The 20,472-nt window shown below is 31.0% G+C and overlaps 2 protein-coding genes across 6 annotated transcripts in view; one reads left to right on the forward strand and one right to left on the reverse strand.

Annotated features, from left to right (window-relative positions):
- Positions 1-5,809, reverse strand: part of LOC106460272 (ras-related protein Rap-2a-like) — a 14,851-nt gene extending 9,042 nt beyond the window's left edge. Inside the window, exons 1-2 of one of the 2 annotated variants that reach the window (XM_013919962.2) lie at positions 5,674-5,809; positions 2,349-2,897 (exon numbers count right to left, since the gene is read on the reverse strand). In XM_013919962.2, the coding sequence (XP_013775416.1) occupies positions 2,354-2,896 (543 nt within the window). In that variant the 5' untranslated portion in view covers position 2,897; positions 5,674-5,809 and the 3' untranslated portion in view covers positions 2,349-2,353. Of the gene's footprint in view, positions 1-2,348; positions 2,898-5,338; positions 5,454-5,673 lie in introns of those variants that run through there. The other variant, XM_013919961.2, reaches the window with a different exon arrangement.
- Positions 5,810-9,432: 3,623 nt separating this feature from the next.
- On the forward strand, positions 9,433-19,901 carry LOC111085955 (cell division cycle 20.1, cofactor of APC complex-like). 4 transcript variants are annotated; one of them, XM_022386940.1, is made up of 6 exons: positions 9,433-9,691; positions 12,785-12,944; positions 13,790-14,036; positions 16,729-16,892; positions 17,612-17,719; positions 19,528-19,901. In XM_022386940.1, the coding sequence occupies exons 2-6, from the start codon at positions 12,857-12,859 to the stop codon at positions 19,725-19,727; spliced, it is 807 nt and encodes a 268-aa protein (XP_022242648.1). In that variant the 5' UTR covers positions 9,433-9,691; positions 12,785-12,856; the 3' UTR covers positions 19,728-19,901. The 4 variants fall into 4 exon arrangements, with proteins under 4 accessions (XP_022242648.1, XP_022242650.1, XP_022242649.1 ...); XM_022386942.1 differs by having other exon boundaries at positions 12,785-12,921; XM_022386941.1 differs by having other exon boundaries at positions 12,785-12,918.
- The last annotated feature ends 571 nt before the right edge of the window (positions 19,902-20,472 follow it).

Raw genomic sequence — 20,472 nt, forward strand, 5'->3', positions numbered from 1 at the left:
GGGGGGGGGGGGGGGGTCAGCTTCTCAAAATTTTCTGTATCTCGGGTCAGTTGACCATGATTGATCATAATTTTTCTAAACTAGCACCTCAATATAATTTAAATATATGATAAAACTTGTTACAATATAACCAATATGTATGATCAGGTCACAACATTATTTTGCTACATTCACAAGTGAAGAAACAGCACATTACAGACCCCCCCTTAAGACTAATAATGCTAAAAAAAGCTTGTGGTGGGTGCAGCCCAGATAACTCATTGTGTAGCTCTGCACTTGACAACAAACAAAGCATATTACAGACATCTTTATACCAAGTCAAAATTTAAAATTCTTGGTAGGATTGACTAAGTCTTGTTTTGTGTATATATGTTAAAGATTTCTTTTTCATCAGAGGTGAAACTGAAAAGATATTATATGACGCAGAGGTCCAATGCATTCTTTGATTGGCCATACCCTCTGCTGTTGACTGCAGTTTTGCCTATTCAAAGTTCATCAACACAGCTTGGGTCAGCAAACCAAAGAAATATCATTAGGTCTCTTATAATGGTGAAGTGTATATAATATCTATGGGGTTCTGAGTCCGTTTTACCTCACCATATAGTAATCTAAATTAACTTGGGTACGTGTATAATGTCATGACATTTCATTAAATTCATTATTCAATATTATACAGCAGAACAACTGCTTAATGATTGTGTATATATGTTAAAGATTTTTCTTTTTTCACTGGAGGTAAAACTGCAGTCCACAGTAGAGTGTACGGCTGATCAAAGAATATAATAGGCCTCTACATCAAAGATTCTCTTTTCCATTTCAACTCTGGTAAAAAAAGGAAAAATCTTTACCACATAAATATAGATTCAAAATCCCAATAAATAAATATTTCGTTTTTGTTGTTTTCTATTACAAACGGTTTCAAAACCAGCGTGATAGAACAAATTTAAATCTGTAAAATCAGTGTTACTATAGCGTGCGGTCTACACAGATACTATCATCGTTACCATTTTAACTTTCATTTATTTGCAATTGGTGCCATATATTATAAATAATGCTTTTAATCTAATAAAGTACAAAATGCCATTACATAACGTTTTTGGGGCAAATATTATCAGACTTAAATAAGTTGCAACAATCAAAACTAGCACAATCATAATCTAAATTTAAGGGACTCTTTTGGAACACACAACTTATTTAATTATTATTATTATTTGGTGAACAAAAACGTGGATAGATATAAATTATTTAGCAAGAAATTATGTTTTAGTGAATCATTAAAATGGTGATGATAATAGTATCTGTGCTATAGTAGCACCTAAAATCTTTATCTATTTGCATCACCACTTCTGGAAGTATTTTATCCATAGACTCTACCAAAATGTTAAAATAAGTCACCACAGTATTTTTGGGGTTGAGAAACAGATCTGGAAACAGAAATAAGATACTGTTTAGTCATAGGGATAAATGTCCAGATGTTTGGATAAATAACTGGTCACAGAAAAATGTCTTTTTTTAGTCAAAAAAACTAACACGATTTAGATCCAATTATCAAAATAAATTTTCTGTATTGACTTCACATTATTAGGCTAAGTGAACCCTATAAATTTACCAAAAATTCCCCATAAAATCTACACTTCATCTCCTGTTATCAAACAAACAATTCAGTGCTTAAAAAAGACTATGTAAAAGATCCTTTTTTAAGTCATCTTGATAGTTTTACCCGATAATGCCAGATTAACCCGATTAAGCAATTTGTCATTTTCAACTTATCTTTATCATTCTGTGAGCTCAGAATATAGGACTTTACAATATTTTCATTCTTCTATTTCTTTTTAAAAACAGAAGACTGTAATTTACATAGTTAAAAGGAGTGAATATTGTAAAAACCTTTCAACAATTTGTCTTATTTTTGTTTCACCCGTGAGGCCTGCAAAAGTGGAATTTAACAATGTCACCAATTCACAATTTTGTTACACTCAGCTAAATAAACACATGAATGTATCTGACTAGTCGAGTTCTGGTGTCACTGTATTAGAAAACAGTATGTTAAATGATGAACTCCAAATCACTCATTTTCCTATTCACCTACAAGTAGTTAAAAAAGGCTACATATTTCACTCTTATTAAAGTTCAGTGTTATTGAAATTAATTTGCTTAGAAAACAGAATTTTACTGAATGGTCACTATTCAAGTAGCTCAAAAAATGAAAACAAGTAAAGGATGTTTCTCACTTTAATGTCACTGTACTCATCTGGATCAAGGAAAACACAACAGTGGACGTCACTATCCTCAACAGCATCAGGCAACATAAAACTGCTCAATCTTAAGTTTAAAATCACTTTACTCACCTACATCAGAGAACAACACAGCAGTGACTGGGTCTTTCTGGCTCTGGGTTCAAGTTCATTTCACGTACTATTTCAGCAAACATTTCATTCACATTGCACTTGTTTTTGGCCGAAGCTTCCATAAACGGACATCCCCACAGTTGAGCTAGGGACATCCCTTCCATGCTACTTACTTCCCGTTGCTGTTCAAGATCTATCTTATTTCCAACCACCACCACTGGAACTCGATCGAGATTCTTCACTCTCATGATCTGTTCTTTCATGTTTTTAATGTCTTGAAATGTTTGATGATTGGTAATGCTGTATACAACAACAAAACCCTGTCCATTTTTTATGTATAAATCTCGCATGGAGGCAAATTGTTCAGTACCAGCAGTATCTAGAATTTCCAAAACACACGGGGCAGAGTCCACCTCAATTTCTTTGCGATAAAAGTCCTCTATTGTAGGATCATATTTCTCCATGAAGGTTCCTGAGACAAACTGAACTGTAAGAGCACTCTTTCCAACTCCCCCACTTCCCAAAACAACAACTTTAAATTCTCTCATCCTAAAATAGATAAAAAATATCAATGTCATACACCTTTAACATTTTAAATAAACATAAGAACAAACTTTAACATACTACAAACTTACAAAATATTAAAAAAGTTCTCTGTTTACATAAAATGTGCCAAACACACTAGACTCAGGTGCATGTGTATATTTAAAAAAGATATACTGTACATTAGGTATTTTTTGCTGTTGAAATAATACAAATGCACAGAATATCACACAGAATTTTTGCAGTTACCTTGATAAGGTCAACAAATATGCAATGCAGTATCATAAAAATCACATAGCTTAGCAATTTAAGGATTACAGATTTCATAAAATCTTTCAAATTAAACGAGGTTTACAACACCACTATGCATCTGTGTTAAAATTTAAAAAATTGCATGTACATGCTGAAGTGGCCAAATATTTTTCCCCAAAAAAAATAAAAAAATTAGGATATTAGTTGTTTTTTCTTATTTTTAGTAGTTACTCTATATAGAACAATTTAGAAGTGCTTAAAGGCAGGTAGTGGTTTCCCTTAAATTGTACTATTGTTAAATAGAAAACTATTTTTGTAAAATCTTGGTGAAACATGTGCACAGTAAAACTCCTGACCCTGACAAAATTTGAAGAAATTTTGAAGAAGCATCATTAGCTTAGTACGTGGATTCAAAACTAATTGAAATATTTTAAGCTCATGAAATATTATTGGGATCATGCCTATAAATATTGTTAACAGCAAGAGTTCCTAAATGATGAATCAATGTATTCTAATCATTATAAGTAAGAATGGTGCACATTAAATTAGTTATATCATTACTTGGTAAATCTTTAGTTCCAATCTATCTAAGTAGCTTTCTTTAATCAGAAGTTAACAATAACGTATTTTGGAGTTCAAAAAGTTAATGTTCAAGAATAAATTTCCATAAGAAGAGCTAAGAAACTGGCTCAACTGATTTAATTTCACTATTACAATATTCAAGCAGTGGACAATTTTAAATAACTTTTACAGTAGCTTCACCAATAAAAGAGAACAGAAAAAAATGTCAAACATTTACACATCCTATTTTGAATCACATTGATGATCAGATGACAAGTCTTAAAAAAACTCATGCTGTTTAAAAATAACTATAATGTTGTAAGTAGTTTAAAAAAATAAACAAGTTTCATTAAAAAAAAACCTGTAGATAAGTTGAAAACAACAACTTCTATGTGACCTGTAAGTATAAGCATTTGATGTATAAACAAATACATATGTTCTACACATACATAGCAGTATACAGTTTAACTATGGTTCACAAAGTGTACAAGTCTGTCAGTAAAGTCAATGCCCTAATTGTCATTCTCATTAGAAACAAGTCTTTATGTATTGTTATTCATGCAAGCAAAATGACAATTTTATAATTTTTTTTTCTACAGGATATCTGGACTTTTTTCTGTTTTATCACAAGTAAATTCAAACTGCTCTAAGGAATGGGAAACATGTCACTAAACCTTGATGTATAAATACCTTTAAGAATAAGTAGAAAATTTATGGTAACTACAAGATTTAATTTTATGTTAAAAGAGGAATCACTTTACATTAATGCTTGTGATACTTGAAGCCACACATGTCTGTTTTTAATGAAAATCTTAGAACTTTTACACAATTCTAAGTTTATTGTGTGTAACACACAATCTAAAAAGATAAACGCTCACATATTAACCATCCTTTGTTAAATAACAAAATTATGATAATGGGGAACAAAGCTAGTAGTAGTAGCCATTATTTGAAAAGTGTACTTGTAAAAATGTGCAACAACTATACAAGCCTGATTTATTGAACTAGTAGTAGTAATACTGGCATTAGTTACATATGATGTAGTGATTTGCAAAAACTTATCAGGGAGAGAAACCATAATTTCTGAAGTTTTACCTCATATGATTGGTATAAAATTATCTTGGTCTCATTCACATATTTTAGCAAGTTGCAAAATAAGTAAAATTAAAAGTTACTTAAACTTTTCTAGTCGTAAAAATAAAAGATAAAACTACGAGTATGACTTCAGTAAAACTCAAAATACTTGACCAACAGTAAGAAATGATGAGTGCCAATTTCTGGCAAAACTGAAGACGATAGAGACTTATTTATTATGGATCCAACAACAACAAGAATTATAATTTAACATATCTTTAGAAGATTTTACATTGTTAGTGCTAATGCATACAACTTCTGTTTAACTTCTAGCACCGTTAAAAATAAAAATTAGGCTTAAGTTTAGACCAAACAAGTTGCTTAGGCTTAGTACTATTGTATATGACCAAATCACAAACACTAAATAATTTATAACAATATGTATAGTTTGGGGATAGTAAATCTTGAAATAAATAAATTATGATTTAAAATTAGACTATCAAATGATACCACTATTTTTTATTTAATAAATTTCTACAACAGAAAAAAAAAAGTCTCACCTAGACATATCCAACACAACTCATATCACGTCTTCTTAAAGTATTTCACTAATAACACTATGATAACCTTCCCCATTCCCATGGTATTACTTTCGTTCATTTCCTGCTTGATTAATCATCTATAACACGCCATCTGTTATTATTCATATTTTAATAATTTGTAGCATTTCTCTAATAACAAATAGGTGATAACAACGCAGTGTCAAAAACTCGAGTATATATGTTATTATCGTTGACCTAATATTGTAGCAATAATTAACTTACATCCTAAGGAAGGTAAAGTTATATCTATGAAAGATAAATTGATGGTTTCTCAAGTGAAATCAATCCGTTACCTGTATGTTTGCCTGCGATTTCCGAAAACTAGCCGAAGCTTGCTTCAATCCTTTATGTTTACACTGCATCAGTAACGAACATCAGTTATAATTTGATTTATCCGAAGCACATTTGTATTATCGCCACAAATTTCGAATCTACATGATCTTTGAAAATAATAATTAGAATAATTATATCATACAATAGTTTTTACATGTAAACTAAGCCTGACAGCTCATACACAGAAGTGAGTGCGAAAAATTTTGTTATCGTTTTGCTTCTTTCTCAAAATAATCGTGCAGTTTTTCAGGGTAATTTCTAGATTCAAAATTATGTTGTTTTCAGAATGCTAAGAGAAATGTCTCTGTTCTGGTTACACTCAGAACATAGGTTAGCCTATCTTTCAAATCTAGAAAACATTTCCTCTAATTACATTAAAAATATATATATCGATACACTAAAAATTGTTTTTAAATTCTTGTTAGCTATGATACTTGAGTGTAGAAACTTTCAGATCATTTGATTGTTTATCAGTGGCACAGCGGTATGTTTACGGACTTACAACGCCAGAATGCGGGTTTCGATACCCGTGGTGGACAGAGCACAGGTAGCCCATTGTGTAGCTTTTGCTTAATTACAAAAAACAAACAACTCAAGTACATATATAATTATTATTCCTTTCATTAATAATATTGCTATGCTACTTACTATGTCGAATATGATTGCGCTCATTTTATTTTAACTTGTTGTTAATTATTAAACTTTTATCATAAAGACTGAATAGCATTATTAGCTTAGAATTTGTATTTAAGTCTAACTTAAATTTCATAATCTGGCCGAAACTCGTGAGTTACTATTGGGTTTATGGCCGATAATATCGTTAACAGCGAGGGTACCCAATTGATGAAACAATGCATTTTAATCTTTATTAGTATATATGTAAGAAAAGTATATTTAATTAGCTATACTGATGACGAGGTTAATGTTTAGTTTTGCTCTAAGTACATAACTTACTCTGATCGGAAGCTATTGTTGTTATATAAGCACTTTTTGTTGTTATTTTATTTAGTTTTGGTTATCGAATTTCTAAGTTCATAATTAGAATTTTGACTACACGTACTACTAGATGAGGATAACCATTAGTTATTATTTTGCATAAACATATCATACTTCAGGCCCATGCGTAGAATGTTTGAAAGAGGGGGTTCTAATTTGTGAGATCAAAAACCAACACATATTGTGCGAAGCAAAATCAGCATGCAAAGCATACTATCGCTACGGGGGTATGTGGCCATGCCTCCCCCCCCCCCACCACACACACAGAAAATCAGTAAAAAATGGGTGCTATGAGATTAAATCTGGAAGCAATTTTGCATGATATATAGTTTAAACAATCGCATGGCTGTTCATATAAAATCCCCAAACATCCAATGAAAAGTCAACAAATCATCACTCTGTTGTAACACTACATGGGAAGCTAGACTTAAATTAACATAAATATGTATGTTTTATCATTGTAAAGTACTGTACTATGTACATGTAGAGTAGCTATTAATTGTTATTGCATCAATAATTTAAATAACTACAAAACAGTAGTATATTAGCTATTTCAATTATTGGTTATCATATAATTACTTGTATGCACTACTGAAATAGCACGTTAGCATGCTCCATTCTTCCGAGGTGCTTTTCTGTAAATAACTTACATACAGTTTCAATGTTGATAGCAGTGTCATTAAGATTATGTATTAAAGCTAGAGTACTCAGTCTTTCTTCGGTTTGTGTACAACTCAGGTAATTATTCAATCGGCAGAGAGCAGGTGCCGAATTTTTTCATTAACATGAACTTAGTGGCAGTGTGGCAAAGAGTTTCAGTAACTTAAGGATATTTGGCACACTGAAGCACTGGTACACTGTATTACGTGGAATGCTATAGACGTCTTTCGGGGTATAAACATTCGTCCGAAGGTTATCATTTAGATTTATACTGCACGATTGTCAGTTTAGTGATAAAGAGTGTATAGTGGCGATTTTTTAATGAAATTATTACAGACTGTATTCAGATTTCGGAAATGGTATTTATGTAGAGAATAAATTGAAAACAGACGGCAAAATGAAACACAAACAATAATTTATTCATAAATATTGCAAAATAATACCTATACTGGCCTGCCTTTGGCTACTGGAGTTACGGTTAAAACGAATTTAAATCTCGTTCACACAGATGACAAAGATAATTCTGATTTACCGCGCCAAATATAGACAAAAACGTTAAAGTGCGATGCACCAGAATCAAATATTATATATGTCGCTGACTCTTCCAGATAATATTTATAGGGAAAAAAAATCCCATACTCGTACCATTTTGTACAAGTATCTGTGTCACCCCTTGAGACATGTTCGCCCTTCCCCATGGGTAGACAGAAAGAGAGAGAGAGCCAAAGTTATGTGATGTTCCTGCCATTGGCGAATGAAATCGTTACCTGGGTAAAGGAATTAGTACACTCTTAATGCCTTTTACCTTTCAGTTTAACGTGAATGTCATATTACATGCAGAACATCTCCACGAAATGTTATGAAAATTACATGAATATACTTAAATAAATGTGTATTGTGAAAACGTTATGTATATTAATAGACATTTTACCTATCACAGGCGTCATACACTCTGTCCTCCGCTGAACCACAATCTTTATGTCTCACATGCACTTTAGTCCTCCATCTCTCTCTGCCAATTTTGCTTCTTCCGCTTCCATCAGCCCCTGTCAGAGAAGAAAAATTGCATGTGACATTATATTTATCTGCATAGGTTGTCCGTATACATTCATGCAAGCAAAGTTTAAACTCCAATACAGTGAAGTTGTTAGTGACTTTTCCACATATCGGCTAAAGCAATATAGAGCTGGTCAGTTATCAAAGGTAATGCTTTGTAACGTATCAGCTTTTCAAGAAGGTAGTTTCTTAATTATGATAAATTGTGATTTATTGTGGCACTGTATCAACCATTTATGATGTGATGTTATAATATCTGTGATCAGGAAAACAAAATCGTTGTTATTTTTGTCTGATGGTACACAATGTCTATATTATGATCGAAAACATTATATGACGTTACCGTTATGGCTACACAATTTGAGCTCAAACCTGATATTTTTTAGACGCTATCTTGGATTTGGACCGCTTTGCAGGGCCAAAATATTTTACACACTCGTAATAGTGAAGAATGGTCAGATGATCACAAAAATTCAGTCAAAACTTATGGAGCAGGTAGTGTAGGGTTAACCCTTATTTTGAGCATTTGCAAAATCTGGAGCGTGGACTATATTCTCACAAACTTCCCAGTTTGAAAATATAAAAGAAAATCTGACGTTTATCCTACAACAATTACATTTCAGTTTCTCTAGGTTACACAGAATTTTTTTAGGGTGTTCTCTTTTTTACCAAATAAAGTATCTTGTTGTGGACTTCAAACTGTCGAAGTTACTCATTGGTTGTTCAAGACATCTGTCCAAAACCATAACAAAATTTGATTTTGACAGATCTTTTAATAAATGCATAAATAAGCGAATACGATTAATCTAAGAAATATGTCATGCAATGTTATAATGAAAGGCAACAAACTTCAAAGTATATCTCAGTTAGGGTTATGAAGCATAAATAGTTGAAAATAATTTTATAAAAATGCTGATTTAAAGTTAAGAAAATATACCATTATTTTTATTTGTTACAATACAACAGTGAGACAGCGCTGTGATCGTTTTAAATGTCCACAAGTGATTTCACCGCGAATTGTAACTCACGTGACATGTTTCACGATAGATACCTTAGTCTGTGTTAATATTATGAACATTTATCTTATTTTGTTAAATTAAAGCAATAAGTGTAAGATTCTTAAATTAGAAAAAATAACAATAATAGTTGATAACAATAAAACATTTTGCTCTGAGTGTACAACTTAAGTTTTTTCAAGATTTTTCGTACGCTAAGATACTAAATTTCTATAATTGTTCAGCAGAGTGCCAGGTCTAAGCAACGCAAGTAAGATGCATTCATATAGTCATTTGTAGAACTGATATTTTTATAATTTGGCGATTAAGGCCTCTAAGTTATATTTTTAATTTTCGTGATATCTTTCAGTTTTCAGTCTGTTTGGCTTAAGCTGAACCTTTAAATTTCGGATAAATTCTGATTGGAAGTGGCACATCTATTTTTTTTATTATTATTATTAAAGATTAAATAGCGTACCCTTTGATCAAAGATTAATAAGTCGCCTTTGTGAGATTTTTATATTACTACCTAATTTGTTTAAGAGAAACTGTAGTGTAAAGTTACACTTATAGTTTTATTAAATCACAGAAGAAAATGAAGAGTAATATGAATAATAATAATAATGAATGCAACATATTTAAATTATTACAGCTTCTGTTTAACCATTAGTTCTACACTAATCTGTATGTCATCATACTTAAAATTAATGTATCATCCAATTGTAAAATGAATTTATTTGTCTAGCCACTTATTCTATTTGTATATGACTAACATAAAATAAATATTTTTGTCTTATAACCCTAGTAAACTTAAGAGATCATGTAATTTTGAAGAAGAACTGCTTTGGTAACAAATATTTAATGAGTTAAGGTTGAGTGTGATAGGTAGTGAAAAATCATAAATTGTAAAGGTACAAGCTCTTAACCCATTATATTGCTTCTGAATTTGAAGTGCTTTTTATGTGAAGTTGATGTAAATAAGCATTCCCCCTTTTTTTATTTTAGAATAAATAACCCACAAACAACTAGGGGTAAATTGTTTCTTCAAATTTGTCCTTGCACACCCACCCTTGAGAAAGGAAAAAAATTTAACCCACCCTTTATCTTTCAGGAAGACATCAATTATTCTCTTAAACTTCTGTAAACTGTTGGCAATCATTACTGCCAAAAGCAACTTATTTCATGATTGAATAACCCTGGTAGAGAAATAAAATTATATTAACTGGAGACTAGCCTGTTTTTTTTCCAAATCTTAAGCTTATGTCTTATCCTATTATTTTCAGAATACAGCACAAAAAATCAGAGGCCTTTATCTTATTGATCCCCTGAATGATCTTATAAACTTCAATAAGGTCACCTCTTAGCCTTCTCTTCTCAAGGGTAAAAAAAGTTAGATCTTATCCTATCCATGTAGAATAACTCCTCCATCTCTGTAATCAACATAGTAGTCCTTCTCTGAACTTTTTTAAATAAATCAGTGTTCTTTATTAGATAAGAAGATAAAAACTGTACATAGTATTCCAAGTGAGGCCTAACTAATGATCTCCATAGAGAGAGGATTATCTTTTTTTACTTTTAATCAGGATGTCTATAAGAATGTCTTAAAATTCTATCCATTACTAATAGCAGAAATGTACCTTCTCAATTGCTGGAGTAACTTATCCACCATTATTCCAAGATACTTTTCTTCAGTCATGCTGTTGAGTGGGTTCTCATCCATATTAAACATTATGTAAATTATGATAACCCATATGCATTGCCTTGCACTTACTATAATTAAAGGTTATTTGCCAAACTTTTGTGAACATAATAATTTATTCACTTCATTCTGTATTACCTCAACATCATCGATACAGCTAGAAATATTCAGGAGTTTAATGTTTAATATCTATGTGATTCAGGTCAATTCCAATGTTCCCCATAAAAATTCTTAGTGCCTGGAATATTGCTAATATTTTCTCTTGTAAAAACAAAAATAAAAGCACTTAAAATCTTCATCATCTCAGTTTTCAACAACAACCTAGCCATCAGCATGCTTTAAGGGCACAGTCTTAAGTTTCACTCTTCTGTCTTCTATCTGTCAACTTAAACCTCTTAACCCATTAACTGCTGCAGGAGCAGCTCAGTTTCAATTTTCTGACTCACAGATAAAACTGAGTTGCCATCAATCACAATAAAACGCTAATTATCGTCATTCGCATAGAGTTATAGTTATATATGTGTGTGCGATTGACGGATATTTCCGTCATTCGCAGCTGAGCCATAGAACTTCAATGACGGAAATATCCACAGTTAATTGGTTAAACTTATAAAATTTATCCTTGATTTTATCCTTTGTTCTTTAGAAGCCATTTAGGTTTGATTTTCTCTGTTTTCCTTTTTTATTTTTTTAAGAACTGTCTCTCTTGAATTAAAAACAATTTGTTTTGGAAAATTTCCCAAACTTGTCCCACAATACCTTTGAACTCATTATCACAATTCCCTAATGATAAATCTTGTCTCATCATCTCAGAATTGACTTTCTGAAAATTAGGAACTAAAATTCCATTTCTTTTTACCTCAACACATAATAAAACATCAAACCTAATTTTCCAATTATTACTCCTTTCCAAATGTTTCCTTACTTCAACTCTTGCAATCATATTCTAATTAGTGGCTAATAAGAAATCTAAAATGGCATAACTTTTATCTCCTCCAGTTGGTGTAGGAAACCATCAGGAATCACTTGAGGAAACCCCTTTCTACTCGCTTTTTGACCACAGTCCCAATCAGTATATCTAAAATTAAGGTCTCCGATAATTTTTGCACCAGTATTCTTGTTAGTAACAAACAATCTTGATCCCATGATACAATTGTTATAGAAGATTTACCTTTGACTGTGTATGTTAATTTTAAAATTTAAATCTTCTTTGGAAATTATCATGGTCATTTGTTGGTCTAAGAGTGAAGTCAGGTCAAGTGTCATGTTAATGTTTTGTGGTTAAAAAAAATTACCGAGCAGCTTGACTCTAGACGTGGTTCCACATATAGTGTTTTTTGTTTTTTGCAAATTTTCTGGTATTTGGATAATCATGTAAACTGCAGTAAGGTCACCATTTAAGAGTGGTGTAAGTATGTCCCTTCAGGGGGGGGAGAGCCAAAAGTGGGCCCAAGTCAGCCAGAATTGTAACTACAATTATAGGAAAATAAATGTAGGTAGCCTAATTACTTTTGAGTGAATAACAGGTTGAAGTTTCAGTGGTTATCCAAAAAAAGCCACTCACATTGTATACTTGGGATCTGTTTGAGAAATTAATTTTCTGTTATAATAACTATTTGTTTTATATTTGGATAAATAATAAAATTTGAGGATTATATTTTACAGACTGGAAGAGGAAAAGTTTCCTGGTGAGAGCATCACCTTCTACAATTTTATCCGTATTACATTGCAAGTGGTATGTCTTCTTGTTCTGAGTCACGACTTAGGAAGAAGGCCATTGAACATGGAGTAAAAATTCAGTTGTGTGTTTCAGATGGATATTTAGGTCATTATTTGTTTTAATCTAATGTGGAAAAAAAAACCTAAGTAAACAGCTCATGTAATGTCCAGTAGTTTAACTTTTTGTTAAGAATGGAGGCTTCAGTTTTTTTTTTATGGAGGTAGTTATTCTGGGCCATAAGGTATAATTTTGTAACAAATCATTTATTATAAAATAAACTTGTGAATAAATATTTCAAATGATGAAACAAATTAATACTTATTTCTAACTAATATCAGTATGTAATTATATGTGATGAGTTTCAAAATACTAAAAAACATGTTAAGCAGGTCAGCGGCATATTATACAAAGATAAATAGTACATTCTCAACAAAAGTTTACGTGGCTTCGTCATTCGACTATAAAAGTGTATTATAAGAGCTTACTTTTGCCAAAAATAAGTACATGTGCAAAATAATCTTCTATAATTGAAACTGCAGTAAAAATAAATTTATTAACATTTTAGAAAAAACAAGGATGTTGACTAATAACCCTTTACTGAATTATTACCATTCTGCTTGATTTTATTAGAAGTAATAGTGTGATTAGTACAAGGATGAAATTATTAAACAAATTTCTTAAACTTGTGTGTATTCTTATGGGACAGTAATCTTTTATGTTGAATCTTTTCACATGTCTAATGTGAAGTGTTATAGAGATTTCATTTAGGCAAATTACACATTTCCTAAATTATTAACTAAGTTTTAGTTTAGCCAGATAAAACGTATTACTGCTAAGGAATTATTCTTAAATTATGTTCAGTTATATATAGTATTAAATTTGGTAATATACCATTGTAAAGCAGTATTTATAAGAATTTTAATTCTAAAGGGAAATTTTCTTTATTGCAGAACTAAATCCATCACCAAGAAGTCCTCTAAGCTCTCCTGATTCACCTAACATGGGTAACCTGTCTCCTTCTATTGACAGCAGCCCTGGTTTGGCATCAAAAGTAGTTTCTAAGCGTCAGGTGCAAAAAAAGCCAAGGCAGAGAAGCTGTAGTGAATCCAAAAAAGTGTTATTGAAGAAAGAATATTTAAAGAAAAGTGTAATCTTAAAGGGTAAAGATTTGGGATCACCAAGCAAGAAACAGGATAGGTACAGTAGGCTAAAGTAATACAATGCCAATAAAGTATTAACTCTCTCACTGCCACATTTATATACAACAACTCTCCTAGTGTCAAGTTTATTTTTAGATACACTATTTAAAAAAATACATATATGAATATTTCATTACTTTTCTGAAACTTTGAACTGCTTAGCTTTTTTTTTTCATGATGGTACAAAATTCAAAACTCCCATAGCATTACTCTATTGGGGAACATTTATGTGTCTATGGCAGTGCAAGAGTTGTAGGTTGTTGTTATTTTTTAATAAACAAAGTACAGTATAGTGGAAATTGTGTATTCCTGCAACGACTTTTTCTAACACAGTGGTGACTTTTTGAATCTTTAAATTATGAAGAAATCAAATAGCAGTTAAATATTATTTAGCTTATCATATTTCTAAAAATTGTTAAGACTTAAGTTAATTCTTCATATTGACTTTTATCCTTACAAAATATAAAACAAGAGTTGTTCGTGTTAATTTGTTGATTGTTTTGCATAAAAAAATTGGGTTTCAATACCAACAGTGGGCAAAGCACATATTATCCATTGTGTACTAGCTTTGTGCTTAACAATAATCAAATTTGTCAGATAATAGAAAGCTCTTGTTGAAAAAAAAAATATTTGCTTGAGTTGTTTATATTTAAATCAAATTACACATGAAGAATTCGGGAACAAAATTGGAAAAATTAGCATACAATCCAACATAGGTTTTCTTATGATAACATCCAAGTATGAACTAAATACAATTTTTAAATATCTATTTAAAGGCATTCACTTGTTCTAATCATACTGTCAGCGATAGCTTTACATTTTTTAATTGTGTTGGTATTTTAATGACTTGAATTTTCTTAAACTTGTTTTTATGATCAGTTGTGATACTAAATTTATATTTATTAACATTCCCGTCACTGAAGCTATTGATCTGGCTACTAATCACTGATATAAAAAATAATGATACCATTAGGGGTATCCTAAAAATATCTTTAAAAAACTAATTTGCTACACCTTTATTTAATTTCAAAATCAAGCTAATTATTTTATTAAATATCTTAGTAAACAGCATATAAACATACACTTACTGTAGAAATTTAAAACTGCTTTTAAACATCATTTTTTTAGACATAGTACAATGTTTATGTAACAAAACCTATGATAGATTATATGTCACTTTCAAGTTTTTTAATTTGCTCAAATTCGTTCAAGTAAAATATTCCACTTTTTGCCTTGCCAGTAACTCCCAACATCAGACAGGTGCTCAAAAAAGTGACTGTTCTTTGGGCTTCACTAACCTGAACTGACAAACTGTTGCACAAGGAAAATACAATACTGCCTCTTTATAATGCTACTATCGGGAGCAGTGTGCATCCGAGAGCTATATAGGTGAGGGAGCATTATAACAAACTACTTAAGAAGGCACTCATGCTGAACAAGTATGGATTCAACAGAATATTAAACCAATCAATTAAATAGAATAACCTTTTATTTACATAGGGGAAAATAGATATAAAAATAACATAGATAAGATAAAATAAGGTGCAATAATATAAGATAAAAACAATCGGCATTTTAATTAGATAATTAAATTCACTGCAAAGGTGAGCAGGCTTAACACTATTTTAATCCTGCTGCAATTAACAACATGACATCTCTATTTTCTTCTGACACTGAGCAGTACCTTGTTAAACCTGTAAACAATTATTGGAGCTTCTTGCCCTCTTCACAGAGTTAAACCATTTCCTCTTTAATGACATCATTAGATAGATGGATGGAATCCCCGCTAGGTCGAATGATAGCCAATAGTTTTCTATCCTACCACGATTGCATATGGCTAGAAAAATGCCCTTGTGAATTTAAACCTGTCCTTTAAAAATGCTATATTGATGACACTTTCTTGCTATTTTGACATTTGAGTCACATTTCCAAATTCGTTTTTTACCTTAATTCCCAACATCCCAATGTCAAGTTCACATCTGAACTTGATATTCACATCTTTGAGCTTTGCACTTGGGACTTCCCGCTTTTTTTTCCTTTGTTTCGAGACAGAGTGTAATGACTTTAGCAATGAGCTAAGCAGCAGATGATACTACATTTTTTGGGAGCTAAGGTGCCACAGTGTTATATCTGATGACATTATAATGAGGCAGTACCGTACTATCACTGTTCCTACAGTTGAAAAGCACTATAACGTTGTTTCTTCTATAACCTTGTGATGAATCTCTGATTTTTAAAAACAAACTTGCTCAACTTCTAAATAAAGTTTTCCTGCATATTATGCTCGGATGAGTTTTCAAAAGTAAGTTCAAACTTTGTAAACCTTTTTTTTTAGAAAGATAAAATTCCTAAATCGCTGAGACCATAAGTTGTTTACAAATATACCTGTCGCTTATATTCATGACGCTATGTTGAATTGACAGCTAAGTAACTATCCGACAAAGATTTAATGAACGTGAAGCTTTCTTATCTTATAAGAACAGACAAGTAAATGTGAGAAAATTTTCTGTCAGAAAATAACATTTTGACATCCTTATTTTTGGCTTCCACTGAACAAAGCCCATGTATTAAGGAAAGGTGTTTCTTGCAACTAAAATTTTATGTAGGAGTTCTGTTATAATACTTCTTGAAATCAAAAAATAATTTTAAATAATTTTTTTTCTGTTTTATTTACAATTTTAAATTTATAGATTCATACCAAATCGGAGTACAACTAACATGGAGTATGCATATTTTAAAATCTTTGGGGAGGACTGTTCCCTCAGTCAACAGGGAAACTGTATGTATCGACAAGTTTTAACACCTCCAGAACCTGCAATGTTTTCATTCCGAACAAAAGAGAAGGCTGTCTCAGGTAATTCCTAGTCAGTTCTGGATACGTAATTTCGTTTGACTATAAAAGAAAATATTTAACTTTTTCTTTTATTAAATACAAATATGAATCTTATCCAAATACGTTAAATTATAATTCACGAAAAAGAAAAAATATGTCAAAAATGTATTCAGGTTTATGGATCAAAGAACCAAAATGACTTATCTTTTTATGATGAATCTGTCTGCCTATTTTGATTAACACCAGATAATTAATTTTAATGTTTAAATCTTTCTTATTAATGACTTAATCATATTTTTTCTTTATCCTTGCCAGTATACCAAGTAAGTAGTCACGAGGGGAATAAGGTTGTAATTTTGGTTGTTTTCTCAGTTACTGTGCAACATTTGTATACAAATTTTAAATTGAAACTGTAAAAAGAACCAAGCATTAAATATGAAAGATACTGAAATGATTAAAAAATTTAGAAATCCTTTGTATATGGGTCTAGGAATCTATCAGCTGACTCAGAGTTGAATGGTTTACAGTAAGTAATTCTCAGACAGTAGTTAAAATGCATATTATGCAGGATACAGTTCTTACAATTCAGAAATTTACCCCTGAGTACCTGAGGCAGTAATAAGGTTTAATTTTAATGTAGTTACATTAATGGGTAGCCTTTTATTTCTACAAAAAAAAGTTCCAAGAATTAAATTTTGCACCTTGACTTTGTTAACTAATTTATTTATTTATTTTTTTAGCTAGTGGATTGGAAACTGAGTTATTTGCCCACGTGTACAGTATTACAAGGTCAATATCTTTGTCTCCAGAAAAGGTATTGGAAGCTCCTGATATACTGACAGATTTCAGTAAGTTGCTTTTTAACACTAGATTATGATAGTAAAGATTACCAGAAATTCTACAGATATTTTACCTACTAATTTTGTTGTCAAACCAAATAAAGTAAGACAAGTAAAATAAGTGATGAAGCTTGATAATTATTATTACTAATCATTTCATTTATCTTGTTATTTATTTTTATTTTTTTTGTGCAACACCTTTACTTTTCGTGAATGGGGTGAAGGGAAATTTCCCAATTTCCAAACGCCCTGGGAGAACCAAACTATCAAGTACCTTCCTTGTCTAAAGTCAAAGCCTAGTGGTTAACAATCTGGGCTGCAGATCAGAAGGCTCAAGCCATAATAAGCATGCTCTACACTTTCAGCTATTGTTTGCTATAACCATAAGAATCAATCTCACTATTTGGTTATAAGTAGCTGTCTAGACAGCAAGTGCTGTTGACTGTCAAACACGTTATCCATGATTTCAAAATAGTGTGTGTGTGTCACGTAACGTGCTGTTCAAGTTGAAAGTACCAATAAAATGATCTGCTGCACCAAGAAGTTTTTTGATTGGTATTTAACATGTGTTGTTATTGTTTATTAACAAACTTTTTTTTCTTCTGTAAGTTAGTACAGTACTGTGCTGAATTAAAATTATATTTGGAAATTTGCTTCCATCTAATCCACATTATATATGAAAGCCCAGAATTTGACACGCTACAGTAGTTATCTGTTATAATTTCAGTGATTATTGTGTATTAAAGTCAAAATACAAACTGTCATTAAATATTGCCGATATTAATCTATCATTTTGTTATATTTTTTTCTACAACAAGAAAATACCACCAAATATGCAAAATTTTGAATTAGACAAAACAAAAATTGTAATATTTCAGTTTATTTATATTTTTTAATGAGCAGTTATTGGTGTATAGCAACTATAAATTAAAAGAAGGTACTTCAGAGGCACAAAATCCTGGAGTCAAACAACAAACTTGCTGTTTGATAAATACGAGAATAAGTCGAGTAATTTAGAGCAATTCTAATATATTAAATGATATTAATTTATATTAAATATATATATATATATATATATACACACATTAATGTATGACAGTAAATTGTGAGATACAATTGTCTTTAAGAAACATGATACTGTGAACATAAAAAAAGTGATAAAGGAAAGACATTTATGCAATAATGTTTGATCATAGATAAACTTGTAGATAAATTTGTAAAGTAGTCTCAGTATAACATAAGTGTTAGGAAAATGCAAGAAAAAATATGTGGGAACAAAATGAGATGAATGAGTTCTTTGCTTAGATGAGAAAAATATCCATGGTAATAGCAACTTTAGCAATATGTATATATAGTATAGTGTGATATGAAATAATCTTCAATGTTATGGAGAAGATAAAAGGACAGAAGAGGAAGGGTAGAGAAGTAAAGTAGGAAGGAAGTGCAGGAAGTGAAAGGTTCGAGTAGTTAGAAATACATAAACAGTGGGATAGAGTGAACATTGCAGGGTATACATATAAAAGGGTAGGTCAGTTATAGAGAAGGTAGACTGTGTACATATGGAAAGGAAGGGTGTTGAGGCCAGAAAGAAGGAGGAGTTTTTGTAAGGGATAAAAGCAGGATGTATAGGATGATGATTAAAAAGAGGATAAAGGATAGCAAACAGCTATGGTAGCTTTTAGAGTAGAAGGGTATACATAAGAAATAGCATTAAACCAAAACTAAAGGGTACAGATTTGGGTAAAATTATCATTGTTTATATCAAAGAGCATCAAACAAATTTGCTAATGTAATAAAATAAATACTTGGACTTTTAGATCTTCACCTGTTGGACTGGTCTTCAACACCGCTGTTAGCAGTTGCACTTGATAAACAACTGCACCTGTGGGACAGCCAAGATGAGAAAGCAATGCACCTGTTGGAGCTTTCTGATGAGGGATATATTTGCTCTGTAAAATGGGCTACTACAGACCCAATCCTTGCTGTAGGTTTAAATTCTGGCAGTGTTGAGGTATGATCATAAAGTCATCTATATTTGACGGTTAAAAATTCTAGGTTTTGTTACCATTTAAAGAAATCAAACTTATGAATGTAAATATTGTATTTGTTCTTCTTTGCACCTGGTTAGAGCTCATGATTCATTGTGGACCAGAGTTTTATTCATTGACTGTAATATCTGTGATGAAACATTTGTTTTTGAAAATTGGAGATTATCTCATAAGTAATCTAAGATATTGAATCGTGATATCAAATCGAGCACAAATCATAGATTAATTTTGAGCTCTTAATAATAAAATATAGCAGTTGTGATTATGCTGCTTGTAATTTATGTAAAATTTTAAAAGTTGTGTACACAAGCTACCAATAGACTTGTAGAAATGCAATATCAGAATAAGCATTTCATGTAGGTCAACTGGTAGTATAACTATACTTCATTGCTTTTTTTAAACATTTTATAATTTCACAAATCGTCAGGTATGCAATAATGACAAGTCGTTACGCTCTTAAATAATTCCATAAAAAAATGTTAAATAATTTTACTGTACATTTAAAAATCATTAAAATTTCATTCCTCCTGTCATTCTCAACTCTTTTTTTTATCTTTATTATAAAAAAATTACTTTTCAGTTTTAACAATGTTCAAGTTATAAATTTTCTGACTTTTAGATATATTTTTCCTAACCTAACCCTAACCTAACCTAGCCTAAAAGTATATTAGAATTTTGAAATAAATGTACATGGTAAGAGAAAACATGTAGTTT

This window comes from Limulus polyphemus, unplaced genomic scaffold (genome assembly GCF_000517525.1).
Source record: "Limulus polyphemus unplaced genomic scaffold, Limulus_polyphemus-2.1.2 Scaffold738, whole genome shotgun sequence".
In the NCBI taxonomy this organism is placed as follows: Eukaryota; Metazoa; Arthropoda; class Merostomata; order Xiphosura; family Limulidae; genus Limulus; species Limulus polyphemus.